The sequence below is a fragment of the Micropterus salmoides genome, unplaced genomic scaffold (assembly GCF_014851395.1).
Source record: "Micropterus salmoides isolate LMB-PRFRI ecotype aquatic unplaced genomic scaffold, ASM1485139v1 Ms_hic_scaffold_4, whole genome shotgun sequence".
In the NCBI taxonomy this organism is placed as follows: domain Eukaryota; kingdom Metazoa; phylum Chordata; class Actinopteri; order Centrarchiformes; family Centrarchidae; genus Micropterus; species Micropterus salmoides.
The window spans coordinates 20209685-20230525 of record NW_024043372.1 but is presented as its reverse complement, the minus strand read 5'-3'; the positions used below and the strand labels follow the sequence as shown (position 1 = coordinate 20230525).

At 39.8% G+C, this 20841-nt stretch overlaps 1 protein-coding gene across 1 annotated transcript in view; it reads right to left on the bottom strand.

The window, feature by feature from the left end:
• The window catches only part of ca16b (carbonic anhydrase XVI b), a 106843-nt gene that overhangs the window by 65248 nt on the left and 20754 nt on the right, over nt 1–20841 (bottom strand). The window contains exon 2 of the mRNA XM_038695536.1: nt 17547–17654. Within this exon, the coding sequence (XP_038551464.1) occupies nt 17547–17654 (108 nt within the window). The remainder of the gene's footprint in view (nt 1–17546; nt 17655–20841) is intronic.

Sequence of the window (20841 nt, the reverse complement as noted above, 5' to 3'; positions counted from 1 at the left end):
TTTGATATTGATTGCATTTTACTGGAAAAGCTACGCAATATTGGTTTTTCCGACCATACTGTTGACTGGTTCACCAACTATTTGGCAGACAGATTTCAGTGTGTTTATTTTGACTATCTCAAATCTACAACACTGAATGTATCTAGTGGTGTACCGCAAGGGTCTGTCTTGGGTCCAATTTTATTTACTATTTATCTTAATAACTTGGGTCAAGACATCCCACAGTCTCATTTCAATTTTTATGCTGATGAAACCATTATTTATTGTAAGGCTGCTACTTTACATCAAGCTTTTTTTATTTAAAATCTGCTTTTAACCTTGTTCAGGTTCAACTGTATCAGGTAAAGCTAGTTTTGAATGTTGAGAAAAGATTATGCTTTTTTCAAAATCTAAGAAGTCTCTGGACAGTCTTTCAAGTATTTTTACTATACATGGTGAGCAGATCGAACAAATCCAATTGTACAAATATTTGGGTATATTAATGATGATTAGCTCTCTTTTAAGTCGTACATTGATAAACTGGTACAAAAGCTCAAACTAAAAATAGGATTTTATTTTAGAAACAAATCTTGCTTTTCTTGGAAAACCAGGAAGAGATTAGTTGCTGCAACCTTTCTCACTGCACTCAATTACGGTGACCTGCTCTATAGAAATGCGCCTGGCCGATGTTTTTCTTTGTTAGATACTGTCCACCATAGTGCTTTGAGGTTTGTGACTGGATGTAAAGCATCAAAACATCATTGTACCTTGTACAAAATGACAAACTGGCCCTCATTATCAGTGAGGAGGCACATACATTGGCTCACTTTTATTTACAAGTCTATGTTGCATTATGCTCCACTCTTATCTTTGCACTTATGTATCATGCAACATCAGTTCCTACAATTTGCGCTCCGGTAACTTGTATTTATTATCTGTTCCTATGGTCCGTACAGAGCTTGGTAAAAAGGCCTTTAGTTATGCTGCCCCATCCACCTGGAACACACTGCAGACTGATTTGCAGTTGCGAAATGTATCGTATGGGTCTTGTTAATTGTTCTCTGTTGTTGTGCGTGTGCGTGTGTTTCATATTTGTAACTGTGCTTTGTCAATATGCTGTTATTTTGGCCAGGTCTCTCTTGGAAAAGAGGTTTAAAATCTCAATGAGATCATCTGGTTAAATAAATAAATAAAAAAAAATCTTCCTCTATATCTACACAAACAACAAGGCATGTAAGGGGGAATATAAAAGGAATTTATTTTATTATTTTCTTTGTTGCTCTCCTTCTTCTTCTTCTTTTCCTCTGACGAATATGGTTATGTTCTCCGCATGCCTCCTCCTCTGTCTTCTGTGCAAGACATAGAAGTACAGTAACTAGCCTACATTAAATCATTTCGACTGGTTAAGTGCAGTAAAGTTAACTTTAAATTGGACTCCATTACCACACATAAAACACGGCTTCATAGCAATCACATTTAACAGAAGCATAAAATTCTTCTTAATGGTAACTTCCAAGATTAGTTTATTTGTTAGTCACCACCACTAGCTTAACAGCTTTAGCCTATATGATATTAACACTACATAAATTAGCCTAGCGGCTAGCGGACTTTTCCTCTCCTCATTGCTTAACAAATTACATGTATTATTCATAATATTTCTTACTCACCGCTAGTTAAGTCACTGCATCTCCTGACACAAAACCACGGTTGAATTTTCACCCTGAATGGTGTTATTATTGAAACAGCAGGTGCTAACAGCAGAGCAAGGAGCTGCTCCGTGTGGAAGCATTTACCGTAAATACTTGAATAGGAATGCACTCCAGATTTAGCTGCGGCTAACTGAGCATGTGGTTCTCAGAAACAACAGCTCACTTTCCAGCAGTTCTGTGTCCATATAAGTCGCTAAATGAAAACTTTGTAGGTCAGAGTGTCCACATAAAAAAGAAGGAAGACATGGCTGGCAGTACTGTCTTCAAATAGAGTTGCTAAACACCTCAGTGCACTGAAGGAAGCCATCTGACTGTGTGAGGAGCAAGCTTGTTGATGTGTGGAGGTAGGGTAGGCCTAGAGTTCTCCCGTCTGACTGGTCCACCAATAGGGGAGAAGTTCACCCCTTGAGACACAACCCCTCCTCATTTGCATAATGAGGCAGAAAAGCATAGAGAAATGTAAAAAGGACAGGCAGAAATAAATACCATTGGGGAAATAAATAGGGTAGAAAATGCAAAGGAAGAACAAAACAGACAAAAATATTAAAAACACACACATAAATAAATACATTTAAAAAATAAGTTATTAATAAATAAAGTTGAAGATTATAACAGACAATGAATAAATAAGGTAATTATTATGAAGGTGAATAAGTAAAGAAGCTAATTAAAATAGATATATACATTTATGTGTCATAGTATAATTTAATTACTGCCTACATTTATTTACTTTATTTTTTGTGCATTTAATCAGATGCTTATTTATTTATTGAGCATTTATTTATGAATTTGTCAGGATCAGTCCTCCATTATGTAAGACCATTGGGGAACAGTGCATGAAAAGTAAAAGTCGCACCAGAATCATTGGTATAAAAATGAATTGCTTTTTCACAAAACTGCCAATATTTAAAATAAAGTCTAAATATCCTCACTGTCTCTCAGTATAGTCAGTGTGGCAGACCATACAACCACTGATTTCAGCTGGTTGTGCTCAGTTCTGAGAAGAAGGCATCTGATAAGAATGGCGCCACGGCCGTCTCAGAGCCTGAGCTCAATCTTTAATCAGAGGTCATTGTGTTCCACACAGCAGCCCCAAACACATAAAAGCAGGTAGGGGAAGTGGTAAATCATACAGACATTGAGGTCTAATTGGCCACCAGAATGAGCTTCAGCCAAAATATTGTTTTCCCTTGGCGCTATCTGCTTCCATCTCGTGGACTTTCATAGAAACTGTGGCTTCCTGTTCTTGGGTGTTGGCTGCTGCAGAAGTACAACATCCCCTAGTCTGTAAAAATAATCTCCAGGACCTTGTGTGAAGAAAGAGAGGGACAGAAATACATTCTGTCCCATGAGGAAGAGCTTCCCCTACAATTCAAAAACTTTTAACAGTTTCCCCTTCAATGTGGCAAGGGGCCATGCCTACAAATGATCCTGTGCTTCTGAAGGGAACTCTGGATGGTCAGCAAATACATTTGACAGAATTCCAACAAGGTTACATTTATACTCATTAAGGCCCATTACCCAAGAAATTACTGTGCTACCTAAAGATTCATCAACACCTTGTTGTTAACTTAACTGCAAACACATTGCAAAAAGATCTGATGAGGATGGAGCAAGACTATGACAAAATCAGTTTACATTCCAACAATGCCTCATTGCAAAATTATATTTGATAGCTAAACCTGACTTGAGCCCTCAGTGCTCAATTTAGTTGTATTTATAGAGTGCCAATTCATTACAGAAGTTATCTCAGAAGTTATTTCAGATAGAGCAGGTCTAGGCTGTACTTTTTGTAATATTATAAACAGAGACCAAACAATTTCCACCGTATGCAAGCACTTGGCAACAGTGGCAAGGAAAAACTCCCTTTTAATAGGCAGACACCTTGAGCGATGGGGGCTAGAAGCAGGTAGGGGGAAGGAACACGGGGGCAGTGGGTAGCTTGCAATCACAGATCCAGTATGTATTGAAATAGGCCCACACACAGCCAGAATAAACAAATACCCGCAGGCCCAGTTAGACTTCGATTTTGAGTTCCACACCTTTATTCTTGAATATGATGGGTGTTACACAGCTAACTTATATGCAGCCTGCCGAAGAAAGACGAGATGGACATGGTTTGTGGGCCATCACTCTCTGTGTGTCCCTGTTTGTCTGTTCTGCCTCACTGCACAGCTGCTGTTCTGCGACAGGCAAGGCAGGTGACTGGAAACAAAGCAGCAGGTGGACAGCTCGGTCTGTCAGATCAAACAGCTGTAGACTGTAGTATCTTTCTGCACTTACGTCCACAAAATAATTAGCTTAAACCAATATCAAGTTTTCAAAGCAAAGAGAAGTGGGTGTGACTTGAGTGATAAGAGCACTCTGCGAGTCTCTTCGCTCAATGTGGGAGCGTTAACAGCCCCCTGAAAACACGTTTATTTAGTTAACCACACTTTTAACCTCATTCCAGTTTGTAAAGCTAAAAACACTGTATGTGATATCTCTGCTTAGCAGTGAGAGCACCCACTCAAATTTAACACCAAGTAAAAGTTAAGGCTGAATTCTAAATACTGAATGTCTGTCTTACTGCACGCCAAGCTTTACATGGCGATGGCAAGAAAATCAATAGCAGTACTAAGGGAGTGAGTGAGTGTCCGCACCTCTTCCTTAAAAGGCAAAATACATTTTTATAAACTATAAATGTAGCAAATACCTATGCATTCTCATCTCCTAGCAAATAATTACATGTGTTCTCTATGATAAGATGGTCTTGTGCCACTGTTGGCTTGAATATGGCTCAGTGAACCTCACCAGTTTACTGTGGCTGTTCCCCATTCCCTCCCAGTCCACGGTTATCCTTTGCAAAATTGATCTGCCAAATTTGGATCAACAGGGAGTTAGAGTGAACAGTCAGCTCCTACAGCTCCTACATTTTCTTACATAAAAACCAGTAAGACCAAGGTCTGTTGTCAGCAGCCCACTTTATTTTTCTGCATGATAGTGAGCAATTTTAATCTAGAGCCCTTTTTGTTGACCCAAGAATGAGTTAGGCTTTAAGTGCTGCACAGAGATGACAATATTTCATTTATGATTCAAATAATTCACTTGTGCATGTTTAACTTGTGAATTAAATTATGTTTCATTGTGTTGTAAACAGCCAATGTAAACAGTTAAATACAACTTTAATCAAAAGTGAGACAAACTGATCAGTCAGCCTCTGTTGGTGCATCAGGGTTGTGGATGAAATCTGATCCATGTTTGAACTGAGAGTGCGAGACAATTTTCTTTGTTATGAGAATTGTAGTGTTTTAAGTAGACAAATTTGTTCATTATCTTTGTGCATTCACCATGTCAAAAAGATGACCTCCACTCAAACAAGCTCAACATCTCCAAAGGGAAACAAAGCTTAAAAGAAAGATTCATGTCATCACATTATCAAACTCTAGTAAAGAAAAGCTGACCGGTAATTGCATTTGGCCAAAAAAAAATAAGCTGCCTAAATGCTGTGTGGCTTCTGGAGAACTACACTGGAAGGGGTGATTACATTTTATATTTAAACATCTAGTTATGCAATTTAAATGTGTATGAAGGCATTGTTATGATGCTGTCATGTAATGGTATCCAGGTATATATCCATGGTATATTATATAGGTAATACAATGACCCCGTGGACAATTACATGAAAACAAATAAGTCTTTAGAAGACAATGATAGTAACTTTAATGAGCCCAAAAACTGACATAAATATAGAGGAGTCTGTCGTGTTTCTAGATATGCTGGTTGGTTGACTAAACTGCGTAACGTGTTATCATGTGCAGTGGACGAATAGACTCTGCCGACAAACGACGCACACAGCAACAGAACAATGTGTAGCGTTTTTACAAGAGCAGCAACACTGAGAGCTTCAGTTTACATGCTGTTAGCAAGTCAGAGAGACAAACCAAAGCTAAAAGTTAACTCACCCTGCGTTCACTATAAGGTTATTTTGTTCAATCAAGTTTCCCTCAGCGCTCTCATAAAAACTAAAATATGACTGGACTTCAGAGTGACTGAAAAATCTCTGCAGCGTTGTCTTCCACCATGTTGTCATTGACCCAAACAAACCCACGCTGCACTCTGCGCATGCACGCCTGCTTCTGGGAGACGCTGGACAGTGTTTGCCGTGAGATTATAACAGTACGGTTAACCGTACCCAGTTATCACGGTAATTAAAATGTGTACGGTAATAATAACCGTCGGGAATTTTACCATGGTTTACTGTTAAACCAGTAATCGTTTCATCCCTAATGCGGTTATAAAAAAATAATCCCTAATAAAACCCTATGGTTTCAAAAGCAGGTGTTATTGTAATATGTACCAATGTTCGTTGCTCATGTTTGGTACCTTCCTTTTCAATAACACAGCTCTGTGGGAAAACATATCTTTGTCTAACCAATTGTCTCTTCTTTTTTTTTTTAGATCCAGCTCAAATGAGTTTGGTCCCTGGTGCTCATAAGTGCTGTATTTGGTGAAGATGTTACATAACACACTTCCCTCTACTTTAGCTCATTTAGTTTAGGATACAAACCTTATGTTTGTCTGGCTATAATGACTAAGTCTGCGGAGAGAGGGTTTTGCATAACTAAAGTAATTAAAGCAAGTAAATTGAAGCTCGTTTCTTTAAAGTTCATAGTTGCTTTTCCACACATTTAAGAAGTTGTTTTTCCACACAGTATGAAACAGTAAATGTTTTCTCTTGGGTTTTGCCCTCTCTGTGTATCAGTGCTCATTGACACCAATCCAATGCTGCATTGGTGTAAGGAAACCTCTTGCTAATTGTAAACAGGAGAGAGAGGTGAGCACTCTGTCGAGCAGAACACCGATCTCCTCTGTAGAGCCGCAAAGTGAAACACTGATTAGTGACGCTACATTACTCTGCTTTGTCCAAGGGCAACTGCTTCATATCAGCTAACTGTCGGAAGCACAGACGCTAACCTCGGCACTCATAAATGTCCTGCAGCTGGTCGCCTGATGGACGTTTTAATATCAGAAACAGCGATTGTATTCAACAGTCAATATTATATTAAGGAATAATTAGTGAGAATTTCAGTAGTTATGAAATTCAGAGGACCCTTAAAATGGAGATGATGCACTGAAGCTGAAGTAGATAAGATGCATGCAATGTGTGAGGACATCTGCATAATATGTATTTATGCAAGTCCTCAGATGAAACAGCAAATTATCTGTTTCTCTAAACTGAACCTATCAGGGTCCTGCATATTTGGACTGTGCACCAACACACACACGCACGCACACACACACACAGCAAAAATATAACGGAATCCATCTCCAATTTGTCACATCACCCTTTCCATCTACTCCCATTGTTACGCTTCTTTTCAGAGAGCACCTTATCTCTCTCTAAGCCATCACCTCTTTTTGAACTCTCATACCCTCATATTCCATTTATGCAGCTTCAACCATTAGTTTAATTATCTCTTCTTTGGCTCTAGGAACTTCCCCTAATCTATAGGACTTCGGCACCTCACTATTATTGCGGCCACTTCCTCAACTGACTAACGAGAGTGCTGAACTTTAAATATGATAATGCTGGATTGTAAATCAGTTAGAAACGCTCTCTAGATTATGGCTTTGTTGTCTTGTATCAGTTTTAAATATGCATTTTGTTATGGCGGAGTGAAAAACACCAATCGTGTTCATGATATTATGATGGGAAACACGATTAAGAGTCTGCAGGCATGCTAGCAGCTGTATTTAGGCACAGCGGGGCTTTAGGCTAAATGCTAACATCTGCATGCTAACATGCTGATGTTAACCAGGAAGTGTTTACTATTTTCACCATCAGAGTTTAGCGTGTTAGCATGCTAACATTTTCTACTTAGCTGTAAACACAAAGCACAGCTGAGGCAGATGGGTATGATTTGGGATGATTATTTTTGTCAGACAAAAGGATTACAGAACCAGTTGTGTCACAGTTTCCTGTATAAAGCAGCTGGCCATCAGATAGGGGGGGAGGGTAGAGAGCGCAGGTAGATGCCTGCCAGAGGGCCCTCGTCTCCTTGACTGAGGTACGCAATGGCAGCAGGATGAGTGTGGGTCACTGCAGAGCGATAAACCAGGACAGGCATAAGAAGACAGGCAGGCTGCTGTCTCCCAGAGGACAGGCTTCTGTGCGTCTCACAAGCTCTCTCACTTACCTGCCTGTCGCGGCGTCGGGACGACCCCGCAGCATGAGGTCACCACTAAGCAGACCATTAGTCACAGTCAGCAGGTGGAGGTTAAAGATCTCCACCTACGCAGTGAACCCTAAGATGACATGTTATCGGTTATATATTTTTTTTTCGCCTGCTTGTACATTTTATTTTTTTCGAGAGCTGCTACTTTAAGTGTTCGGTCCTACAATGGCAATTTTATTCTGTGAAAAACGGCAAATGTGTCTCAATAAATCCTCCCTAAATTGCCCATTATATAAAAGCTTATCTCTTCTCAAGATGTCTAAAGTGTGACACGGTGGTTACACATACAGTACGTCTTCTTTACAATATGTGTGGAGGACACAACCTGTCTCTAATATTGGCCATTTTATTTTTCAATATCAGATACAGATTGAAATCAGGGAGAAAAGTCTGATTTTCATCTTTTATCACAAAGTGGAGATATCTGCAAATCACATGTACGCCAGCTGTCTGGGACAGAGATGCAGGCACTGTCCTGACACTGTAATTATCTTCCAAAGGTTTTTGAGCTTTTATTTTTCTATTCGTCGAAAACAGAAATACAAAAATGTGCACAAATAGGCAGTTAATTGGACAGATATTCACTGACAAAGGTAAGATAAAAAAAACTAACAATAAAATGACAGTGAGACAACAGTGAAATGCTACAACTTCTCCTATACGCACTACTAGAAGTAATTGCTAGTTACTATGTGCTAGTTACTAGTAGCACAGTAGTCGTAGTAATGTGTAATATTTTCACTCACTGAAAAGTTTAGGTTGACTGATCAGCAAGAAGCATATGGAAGGCAAAGCAAAAACAGGTAACCAAAAACCTCGACCATGTCCTAATAACCTCCAGAGCTAACCATTACGTTCATAATCAACAGTGTCTTGGGCAGATAACACAGTAGAACTGTATATAGCCACACTGCGGATGATGGTGATTGTGTAGGAAAGGTCACAGACTAGAGTCTCCACGTCTAATAGGTGCTGTCCTGTTTGTTGCATTAACTCTCTAAAGAGATCACAGGTGAACATAATAAAATCCAAGTGAATCCAGCCATTAGTGTGAGATATGTTGGTAACAGACTGAAACAGACAGCCAGAGGCCATCTTAACATAACCTTTTTGGAGGAGGAGGTAAAAATCAACTTTAGCCAAATGATCTTTCCGTTTTGCACCTGTGCACTTTGACCTGAACTAAACAGACATGTATTTATTTACTCCGGCAGACGATGACAAATTGGCTGTATAGAGAAGCTTCCTTCTACACAGCGAAACCCTCAATTCTACTGCCTTCACACAGTCCACAACCTTTGCTTGTATTTTTACAGCTTGAGAATGGGTGAGTGTGTGCATATGCGGGTTACATGTGTCCGTCAAGAGACACAGAGAGGGAAGAGAGCGGAAGAAATTAAAACTGAGTGTAGCCCAGGGAGAAACTGTGCAGGTTCTATTATTTTAAAGCCTCGGGTACCCCGAAACTGCTAATTTGGCCTCAAATCACAAGACAGCACATGACCACATCCCCAGATGAGTGGTGAGCTAAGCACGGCAAGCAGCCATTTTAAATCCAGGCTTAATCCAGTCCGTGTCTCTCACCCTCCTCACTACCTGCCATAGCACCCTCATGCAAACCCCTGCTCACAACTGAGATGCGGCCAGCATTAGGAAAGATAGATGAGGAGGGAAATTATGGGATAGGAGGAGGTTGGGAGCTCATAACAGAAAACTGATCGGAGAGGATGGGTAAGTGCCGGTGAGGATCGGTTAAATTAATTTCATAATTAATGTATGGTATGGGTAGGTCTCCACTAGGTATGGAATTAAAAATAAAGTTATCTGAAAAAGTAACAATTCCTCTAAATTCCCCTCCACTGACTCCTTCTGTTGTACCTTTACCACGCCTTCTTCCTACAGACACATGCACTGAGTCCAGCTTACTGTAAATGATGACTAAAGAAATGAAATATGAGCTCGGTGATGTTACCAAAGCAGCTATTGACTGAAGAAGCAGAGGCAGTGGTGTGCACGTGGATGACTGACAAAGTGGACCTTTCCCCTCTGGCTTGAAAGTTTCCCCTCTGCTGCATGATGTTAAAAATATTATTTAAAAAAAAGAAAAGAACAGGGAAATTGGTCTATTTATGTTCCTGAAAACTGGACACATTCGCACACTCATGTTTCCCAACATGGGGATTATTTTTTGCTCCAGTTAAAAAGATCCATTTATGCTGCTGTCACTAAATGAAAAGTCATATTTTTCAGCTTTCAGCTTTAAAAAACAGAAAATATGACAAGAAACAAAGGTGTTTGCATTCTAAAATGTGTGACAGTCAAAACCTTTTGAGCAATATGCAAAGAACAGCTTCTACCCCAATAATTCCATGATACATCTACATTATTTATTACACCTTGCAGGTATATGAGCTCCCACTTAAATGAGTCATGAGGCTCTACAAGACAAAGAATGACAGGCCTGAGTGATCTTCCTTCTGCCTGCCACTGTGTGAATATGAAGCTGGATCACCTTAAATTAACATAAAGGTCTTTGCAGAAAGATAATGGTGCGGGTTGTCAGATTTCACTGTGGAATTGTGTGGGCAGGTTTTTAACATACTTAACCAACAATAAGTGTGACTGATAAACCAAATTATAGACTATATTTACGCAATTACAAAAATCAAATCCGTAAATTTTGAACGTTTTTTTTTTTTTTTTTAAACAAACCATATCACCAGACAAGGCACCATTAGCCCACAGAAAAATAAAGCCTGAACCACTCTGAGCTACTGCCCTCTCTAAGCCCAGCTCACCCCCTCAGCAGCCATTACTCTTCTATGTTGCAGTTGTTCTGCAAGCTAAGCAGGGACAACAATGGCTACATGTTTACACAGCAAGTGTCCCTATAATTTAGAATCCAGACAGAAATCAATAGTTAGTGGTGTAATTCAGTAAACTAGAGATAGTAGCACAGAATAAATGATCTAACAAGCCTGGGAACGTCAGTGATCTATTAGTGATGTAGTACTAAATGGAATCAACTGCTTCTATACAGTTACTACTCAGTGCCACGCAGTCACATGTGCAATTTCATACCAACCATACAGCATTTGAACACAAGATTGTCAATCAAACACCGTTTTATAATTCAAAAAAGCATTGCACATCTTCCAGCACTGTGCCATTATGCCATTATTATGGCTTTGTCCCCTACGATTAACTCCTCACCTCGTGGGTGGGGGTGGGGTGGGGGGTAAGTACTCATTACAAAGTAAGTCATCATGATTATGAGTTTAAAAATGTGCTGAGCTGCTAGCTAGCTCATTTCATCTCATCAGCATAACCACATTAGAGAAGAAACCTGTGTGCTGGCAATCTCACACTTCCTCAATATTGCAATCCCAGCAGGCCAAGCATGTCCACATCCATTATGGTGGATCTTAGCCACCAACAAGGCCTAATATGCTGCCACAAGGCACACCGAAACCACATGACACCTGAAATTCAATTAGTTAGGTTTGCACAACAAATCTGTCGGTCCAATTCATCATTTTGCCCTAAACAGGGAAAACCAGTAAAAATTTGGCTGTATTTATCATAGTTGAATTGTTCTCTGGATGGCTAATGTGACAATCCAAACAATCAACTCAAACATAAAGTCACTGATACAGTATAAGCTGAGGGCACAGGAATCCCTAATTTATTTCCATCCTTAACATATTTACCTCATCTAGAGAAAGGAAACAGATTGTCAGAAGCAGTGGGAAGTAAGATGATTTGGAGCTCAATTCTGCTAAATTGGTTGCTGCCAGTGTGATACATCATGGAGAATTAAGATGCCTCTCCCCCAGCGCAGAACTTCGGCAGCCATATTGGCACATCTGTCAAGGGCCCACCCCTGACAGAGACAAATGGACCAATTCTGGCAGACGAAGGCTGATCCAAACTGTTAGCAATAACCAAGATGAATAATGAGTCAGCTTAAGCCCCAGCAAAATTCATTTTTAATAATTAGTGTACCTGCACTTCTCATTTTCTCAGAAAATGAGTGCAGGCACAACTACAGGTTGATACAACACATCAGCAAGATTGGAGGAATATAGATGATGTTGTGTTTAGCTTCCATCATCACAGAGAATGGCTGTGACTATAAATGCAGGGGTGTGAGACAGATGAATCTCGCTCTGTTCTCCGAGGAGGAGGAAATTAATCAAGTCTAGAAAGCATGGGGGCTACAGGAGGCAATGGAGGAACTGTGCAGGATGAGCACAACAAAGTTCACAAGATCCTAAGGTTTCCACACCACTGTAAATGAACACAGTTCTTTTTCTCGAAATAAAGGGAAAAGGGGAGGCTTTTATGCAACACAAACCAGCCCCATCACGTAACGTTGCTTCGACTGAAACCTGTAGCACACATTAATGCACCATACAGACAGAAACATTAGCCAACACTAAACATATGGGCTTCCAAAACGACGGCTCTGGCAACACTACACCATTTTCGAGCCGCTAAAATATATAATAATAATTTCTTTGATAAACATTCACTATTGATGTTGTTAGGAGTGACACACCAGAAACAACACAATCTACAGTCCCTTTGGGGAATTAATTACTCGAATAGAGCAGGAAATCACTTTAAAGGCTTAACTGGATTTTAGCGGGTGGAGGTTGGTGGGCAGAGGCAAAGCTTTACCAACCAGCCGACTGGGTGCCAGCAGGAATCAATGCAAGGTTCGGTCATCTGAATAGAGGGAAATCTTGTGTGAATGCATAGTGGTCGGTGTGCATGGAGATAAAATGGTAGGTATAAGAGAAGAGCGAATCCTCCCTGAACTAAAATGAAGATGCTGTTGACAATAGCATATATTCACCTGTGGACCGACTAATGCTATCACTTACAGTCACTTTGTTTGGCAAATCACAGGGCATATTGTCTAGCTGATGGTCACTGGACTGCATGATAATTGGAAATTCAATTCAACTGTGATTTTTCCGCTACCATTGAAAGTACTTCATTCTGGCAGAAATCTGATTTAACAATTGCACTGTTGTGTTCATTTGGACAACAAAAATTGCGCATCATGATTCATGGTACAATACAAATCCCACAATAGCTTTAATATCCATTATTTGATTGTCTCAAAACAATCAGGAGGGAAAACATCATTATTTAGAATAAATCAGATTTCATCAAATGGGAGTGGGGCAGGCTCCCTGGAGCTCTTGTAAAAATTACCTCCATATTTTTCATCAGGAAAAACTCAGATGAAAACATACGTTGGGATACACTGGTATTTTTATCTTCATCCCTGAAGAGTATGTCCCTCAAACCCTGTATAGAACTCGCATTACTTTATCCTTCATTCATATACCCCCCGTAAGGCCGAATAGTCAGGGAGCTTTGCTTTAAAGCAAAGTGCCTCTCATACATGAAGGTCTACCGGGACCAATCCTCCCCTTGTTTCATTACCTCCAGGAGGCAGAGCTCTTTCTGTCAGGCACCATGACAACATGGCATCGCTCTTTTCCCTCCAGCCTTTGTAGGGAGGGTGTCGGGCCACAAGAGACAAAGTGCACTGCCTTCACAAGCACCCAGCCAATTTAAGGTTATGCGAATCAGAGGGTTTAACATGTCAAAAACCAACTAATCAATCTGAGAGGCGTAGTCACATTTTGAAGTCAACCCCAAAAACTCTGCTCTGACATCCCGTGGTGTATTTGTTCAAACAACTGTGGTTCACTGTAAAGATTTCTATTAATGAGTTCAATTGTACATCTGCAGAATAATGTTTGATTGACATGTTTACTCTAAAAGCTGGGGATACCTAATTACTGCATTTTTTAGCTACATATTTTTACCAAAGAATTAAGGGAATAATTAGATAGAGCTAAAGTAGTGAAGAAATACGACGCAAAGCCACAGAAAGAACATGCAGCGGGAGAATTGAGGGTTAATTCAAAGCCAAAACAAACAGCCCTGGCAATCACCGTGACTTACCTAATCTTGTTTTGTATCCTCTAAGTACTAATTAAGTTGGATCAACATAGCAATTGATTGAAAATGACACTTCATTCACTTCATTATGTGAGACATGAGTGGAAATATTGCTAATGATCACAGGCAACCTCGGTGAAGTGGAATAAAACAGTCAGGCTGAGGGGAAATACAATCCACACGTATCAGACAATCGCAGGCTCTTTCAGTGGCCACAACAGCTTGTCAGGGTGGCTCCCATCCAAACATCCATGACTGCTGGATGAAAATAGACAGTAGGAGGTCTGTCTGTACAAAGCACAGAGCTCAGAGTAAGTTATAAATGTGAAAAATCACTGAGATGTAGTGCTGTAATAGCTATTATTCATTTGTGGAGGCACACTACCATATCATCTAAACGATTTGGGCTGCAGTAGCATGTGCTCTTTAATGCATTTCCCCCCCCCCCAACTATGCACAGGGGAGAACAGCAAGAACATCAATCCTTTATTAGGCATAATTGCTTCATATCAGTCTGGAATGACATGCGAGTTAATTCAGGGACTTGATGAAATCTCATAACACAGTGAAAATCAAAAATCGAGTGTAGAGTACACGGTTATCTCCAGGGCGTTAATCTATATTTTCTTACATCTAATTCCATTATTTCTGTGCTTGGTTTTTCTTTTTTGTTTTTCATTCTACACACTGTTAGAGGGGATCAAGCTTAATGCTTCTGCAAATGCACATTAAGGTAGTCCAACTGTTGTGCTGTAATTAAACTAGAACAATAAATCAAACTAGAGTGCAATCAAAAGCAAACTACTGCACATACTGGCCAAAAACATAAAACTCCCGATAAAGGAAGCCAGAGAAACTAACAGAGAAGATGTGAAAACCTGCAGGGATATAAAAAGGGGAAAATGATGCATAGCCCTGTTCCTGTGGGAGTGTTATGGTGAGTATGATATCATCCCTCTTATGAAAAATGCCTCCATGCGCGCACACACGCACACACACACACAGAGACAGACATATACACACACAACAGCATGCCTTAAATAACTTTTAATCAAATTTCAGGGTGCGGGTTTCGAGGCTACCGCATTGAGGTTCATAACCAAAGCACACAGGAAGGTGACACATCATGGGATGATAAGAGCTCTCATTGCACTGTGTGCCTCATGTCTCAACGCATTGGACTGCAAGTCTGTGAGACCGTGTAAAATATAAGGGCTTAGCAATCTCCCTGATCATGAGAGCAGGATATATTTGGATGCTGATGAGATTAATATCATTAAGTAATGTAAAAACCTCAAACCATTATGGCATGTATTACCAAACATTTAAAGCACTGTATAAACTTGTTTCTGTTCCCACCGTCATTACAACATGTGCTGTACATTTTAACGTTCACAACTGAAACAAACAACAGAAAAAAATTTAAGTATTTACTTCATAAAATTGCTACTGAATTTTATTTGCTACTGCTCCAGTTTCTGAGACTCATATTGTTCCACATTCTTCAGACAGCTCTGTAGACTGGGATACACAGTGAAGGGTGTGGAAAGTATGTGTGAAACAATGGGTGATATACTCCACTATACATTATGTACTCTATGTGTGTCTCGCTCATAGAGCTTAAGTCTGCCTTGCACTAGTTAGTTACTACTAGCTTCAGGCTAACCCTACTGTGTGCATTTCTTTTACACTCACTTGCTCAGAGCAAATGCCCTTAATAACCATTTAGCTGCTAAGGCACGCTTGTCTGTCCCCCATTCACAGCCTTAGCCACTAATTACCTTTCCAAAGCAATGGACATTTCTGTGTTCCCTCAATGCTTCCCTTTTTCTCAGTACAATCAGCCAGCTGCCTTCACTGGTTGGAATTAGTGCTCTGCACAGGCCTGAAATGAATGTCCAAAAGTCAACCCATGTCAGCCGGTTCCCTAACCCAGTGATTGTTAATTTTTTATCCACCCTCGCTGTACAGACATTTAAAAAAAGAGGGAGAATGATGCATAGCCCTCGAGATCCTATCTTCTCTCTAATGACCAGTCTGCTTCTTGCTAAGCACATGCATGCAGCTCTGCACACACGCTGCACACATAACAATCTGTCAAATAAAAGACATACGGCCCTAAAATTTAATTGTCCAGATCAAGCCTGATGTGTAAATGCGCGCACACATACATACATACATACATGTTTTTGCAGTGTCAAAAGACAAAATATTCCATCAGTATAATTATTTTCAGAGCTGTGCAGAGGGGCCAAGTTAGTTATTTGCTAGGTGATGTTTTTGGACCTTGGAACCTGTAAATATAAATTCTACTGACTGCTCTCCCCTTCCTGAGCTCTTCCAATGAGGTGCCCTCGATCAAAGCATATAACCCCTATTTCCCACCAGAGCTGCTCAATGGCCAACAGAGGGCTGTTTTTGCAGTAAGGTGTGAATGTGTATGACTGAATGTGAAGCCGTGCTCTGAAAGAACATTAATGTGTGCCTATCAGAACTATTCACCAAAAAAAAAAAACCACACCTTCAAGTCTGCATTCACATGCCTAAAAATGTAAAATGAAAAATAAATAAATAAATAAATAACAGCATCATACTATTAAACATAAATAGGAATAAATAACACAGAAGTTGCATCTTTCTCTCCAATTTAATTTTTTCATGAGAAACCTTTATGGTAACTAAAATATTTAATTTTATAAGTGGTTGGATACGGAACTAGTCTACTGTATAAATACTGCAAAATACTCCATGTCGCATCAATTTGCCACTTTGGCTGGGAAAACACACCCCAGCTTTAGCGCCCAAATACACATATGCAAACACATAATACTCTGATAATATTTACCAGCACAAAAATGACATAATGAATCATCCATTAGAGAGTACATCTGATTGTTCACTCTGGGCTGCAATATCCGTCCATTTTTAGATTAGAGGAGGAGGAAAGCCTAAATTCCGAGAAGCATTTAAAGCATACATTATCAATTATAGAGGCAGGAATTAAAAAAACAACTGAGCTTGATTTTCACAGTTAGGCCTATTGTATTTCTGACACAATATACAAATGGAGGTCTGCTGAAAACAGCTGCCAACTGCATGACTAAATGTGGCATATTAAAGGTTGTAATCGTCCTTTATGCCATGTGTTTGACTTTCGCATTTGCTTGTTGAAGCGGAGTAGGGTTCACTAACTAATTTGTTTTCATTAAATTACACACACACACACACACACACACACACACACACACAAACTGATCCTCATGCATTTCAATCCACACAATTTAAATGCCTGAACAAAACCTGACAATAAATAAATACAATTTAATCGAGCCGACTCTTCATATGCAGTTAATCACAGTTGGCTACAACATAATCTGAACATCAACTCACTTTGCCATATGTCAGTGTTTTCTTCTCTCCGGTGCATTAGTTTAATTAGAATTATTAAGAGCAATAAAAACATACAGTACAGGTATGAACTATATGAATCCTAACTGCCTAATTCAGCCCTTCTGGCTACGGCAGTGAAGAGAGAAAAGGGGTTAATGGTAGACAAAAAAAGGGAAAATGATAGGCAAGATAGAGCACCGCTGGGCAAGTAAATGCATTTCCCTTTCTACCCAGGGCTTCGGTCGGCACACTAATGAGAGCTCACCTGAATAGGACCAGTAGGGGTCACCAGCTGCCCTCCTCTCCCTCATTACGACTGTGCTCCCATGGTACCCGTCTCCAGCGTGGAGGTGAGGGTGGCCACCCGATGCAACTGCGGGAGGTCAGAGTCAGAGGTAAGAAAATACACGGGGGAAGAAAAGTGTCATTCACAACCTGAAAAAAAAATTGTGCGGAAACTTATTCAGCAATCTATTAAAAGTATGAGAAAATGTCTATGGCTGATGTCAAAAGTTGTCAACATAGCGAGAGATTTCTAAAGAAAAATAAATAATATAAATAAATTCTTGAATGTAAAGTCCAGTCTCCCTTCGAATTCAGTTTTTGTCAGTTCAGTTTTGTATTTTGCCAGTGCAGAGAGAAGTGTGGCCTTAATGCAGCTTAGCGAAATGTGGGGTGATGGATGGGTGTGCAGCCTGGTGGTGGGCAATAACTCAGAATTATCTTTAATCAACCAGCAGCAGTATCATGATGATGTGAACTTAATGTTATCAGTTTACACATTTTTGTGGCCAAAGTGAAAAATTTAATTATAATATACATATATTATTTATTAAATTTAAAGTTTATCATAAAACTACCTAATTGAGTTCCTTAAGGTCCTAAAGGTGTTTTACATGTTTTTGGTGTAATGCACAACAGTGATCATCATTTGCATGTTTCTTTTACAATTTAGCAAGTTAATTTGCCTTGTTGTAATATATATTTATTATGGAAAAATACTCATATTTTGATACTGATTTGAACCATATCACCTGTTACCATATCATCCCAGAGCTTTCCCTTAGCTCTTAACCATACTGTAATTGTCATGTGAAAAACACAGAATAAAAAAAAAAAAAAAAACATACTGCCATGGAAATCATCCGAGATCAATGTTCTGTTTTGCAAATGGGTTGTAAATACTTACACAAATATAATTTAAAAATGCTCAAAATTGTAATTTACATTGTAATTACAGCTAAAAGTACCTTTATACTTCAGTTTAATAACAACATTCAGTCAAAGTGCCTCAAATCGTCTCCCAAATTGCAGCTATTACACGAGGGACTGTAGCTCCCCCCCCACCCCCACCCCCCCGATGACAGCAACTGAAACGCACTTTAACAAGGAGAACCTCTACCATTTATCTTCAGGTCTGTCTACCTATTCTGAAAAATTTCGGCTTCCTGAACTCCCTAGCCTTACAAGCTGCACCAGTGAAAACAGAAGCAGCAGCAACTGTGGTGACTACTGCATGTGTGTTTTAGGCCCAGGCACCATCATTTGACACAATGCCTTAATGGGTAGTAATGATCAGCACCATCAGGGATCTCCTCCTATGATGCTTTTTGCTCTCTTACAGCTCCAATCAATCATATTCTTCACAGCAGCAGCTGGGCTGGGAAGGAAAAATAAATAAGTAGGCTGGATTTAATAATATATATAAATGGATATAATAATGCCACAACAGCTTCCCTGCTGTGGAAACTTCATTTAGTAAAATACAGACAGCCTATGGGCACAGTCTCTTTAGCTTCTTGGGGCAAATGGCCTGAAAGAAATCAAACATTGTCAACAGAATTAGAGCGAAGGCTAGAGGCACAAATTGTCCTTAAGCATACACACTCCCCAGAGCACGTATAGTCCCAGACTTGCAATAATCAAACTCATTGGGGAGAATGTGCTCCACAACGGATGCAGCCTGTGCCAGTGGAAAATGTCTAGCTGAAGCCATTGTCAGTGTTTTGTGTTGCTTTAAGCAGTCAAAACCCACTGTGGCATTCAAAACCTGGGGATGTATTGGCTAATACTGGTTCCCGGTTGCTTGAAGGATTGTTAGCATCCTTCTAACAATTGGGTACCCAGATTGTTTGTATAAAAAGGGAATGGCAGGAAAAACAAAGATGACAATCTGCCGTACTCAAAATGGAGGCCGAAATCACGGTTTCCTTGCAGAGGTACTGTTTCTCAATGCATTTAGATAATCCATGTTTTATCAGTTTTGTTGTACAAGTGGTTACACATTGTATGTACTCAATACTGTGCGCGTCGTTCTAAAACTCTTCACACAGTTGCCACGCACCTTCACACATCGGTTAATACCGCATCCAAAAAGCACTAAAGTCTAGTCTATTCAGGAGGGTCTCAGCATAAGTTCATTCTAACACTAGCAAAAAGAGCTCTACCAGCAACACGCCGACCTAAAAACACTAACAACACGTTGAAGTACATAAACCTACAAGAATGTCATAATAAAAATATTTATATACTACACATAAGATTCAATCGATACAGAATATGCTTGTTTTATAGATTTTCCTACAACATTAATACCAGTTTTAAAATCCCTATTTACAGTGTACATGTGACACGTTTCCTTTTTTAGATTGTATAAGCACTACATTATGCTACATCATGACAATGTAACCATGACAACTACTGTACATCACACTTGTTAAGAGTCTCATGAAGTTGAAGGTAACTTTAGAACAACAGCAGGGCTCACTGAAGCTACATTTTAGAGAGATGGAGTTGGTGTGATCAGCATCTGCACACACGCACACACACACACACACACACACACACCTCCAGCCACTTAAGACAAGCTCAGCTCTTACTAATAGTTGCATCATTACCGGGGATTAATTAAACTAAGCACTACATCAAGCCAAGTCGCTCCTTTCACTTAAAGTCAGTGCATAGCTGTCTCCAAAAATGGGCTCTGCTATGGTAAGAGCCACTTACACGCCGTTTTCTTAAGTCAAACTCGTTGCTTGGAGGGAAGCCACAGAGGCTAAATGGGTGAAGTCATAAATGGCTGCTTTGTTATTATCAGATGTACTGTATCAATTCACCAAGGGGAAACACAGGTTAACATAAAGTGTGAAATGGCGAGCAAGGGAGCCTCTGTGGCAGAGACTTGGAGCATATTTGAAGGCAGGTTGGGCTACACCGTCTTTGATCAGAGAGCATAGGAGACAGCACCATGTCAACAGTTTACACTCATCCATGTCAGCCGTCCCCTGTGGGCAAAGGATTAAAGCCACAGCATCTATGATAGAGCAGAGCAGACAACACAGTCAGTGTTGGGCCTGAAGGAGACTGAGGCTGAGCCGCGCTGCACCCAAACGACGCTCATAAATCCTAAATTAAAACACAAGTGAATAGCAATTATGTAGGTTAACCGGTAATTTGAATGACATGTTCTATACAGAGAGTTTGGCCTAAAAGGTATTTTTACTTTGTCATACATAGTGAAACTTTGCCTTATTTTTTACATCCAAGTATGTTTTTAGGAA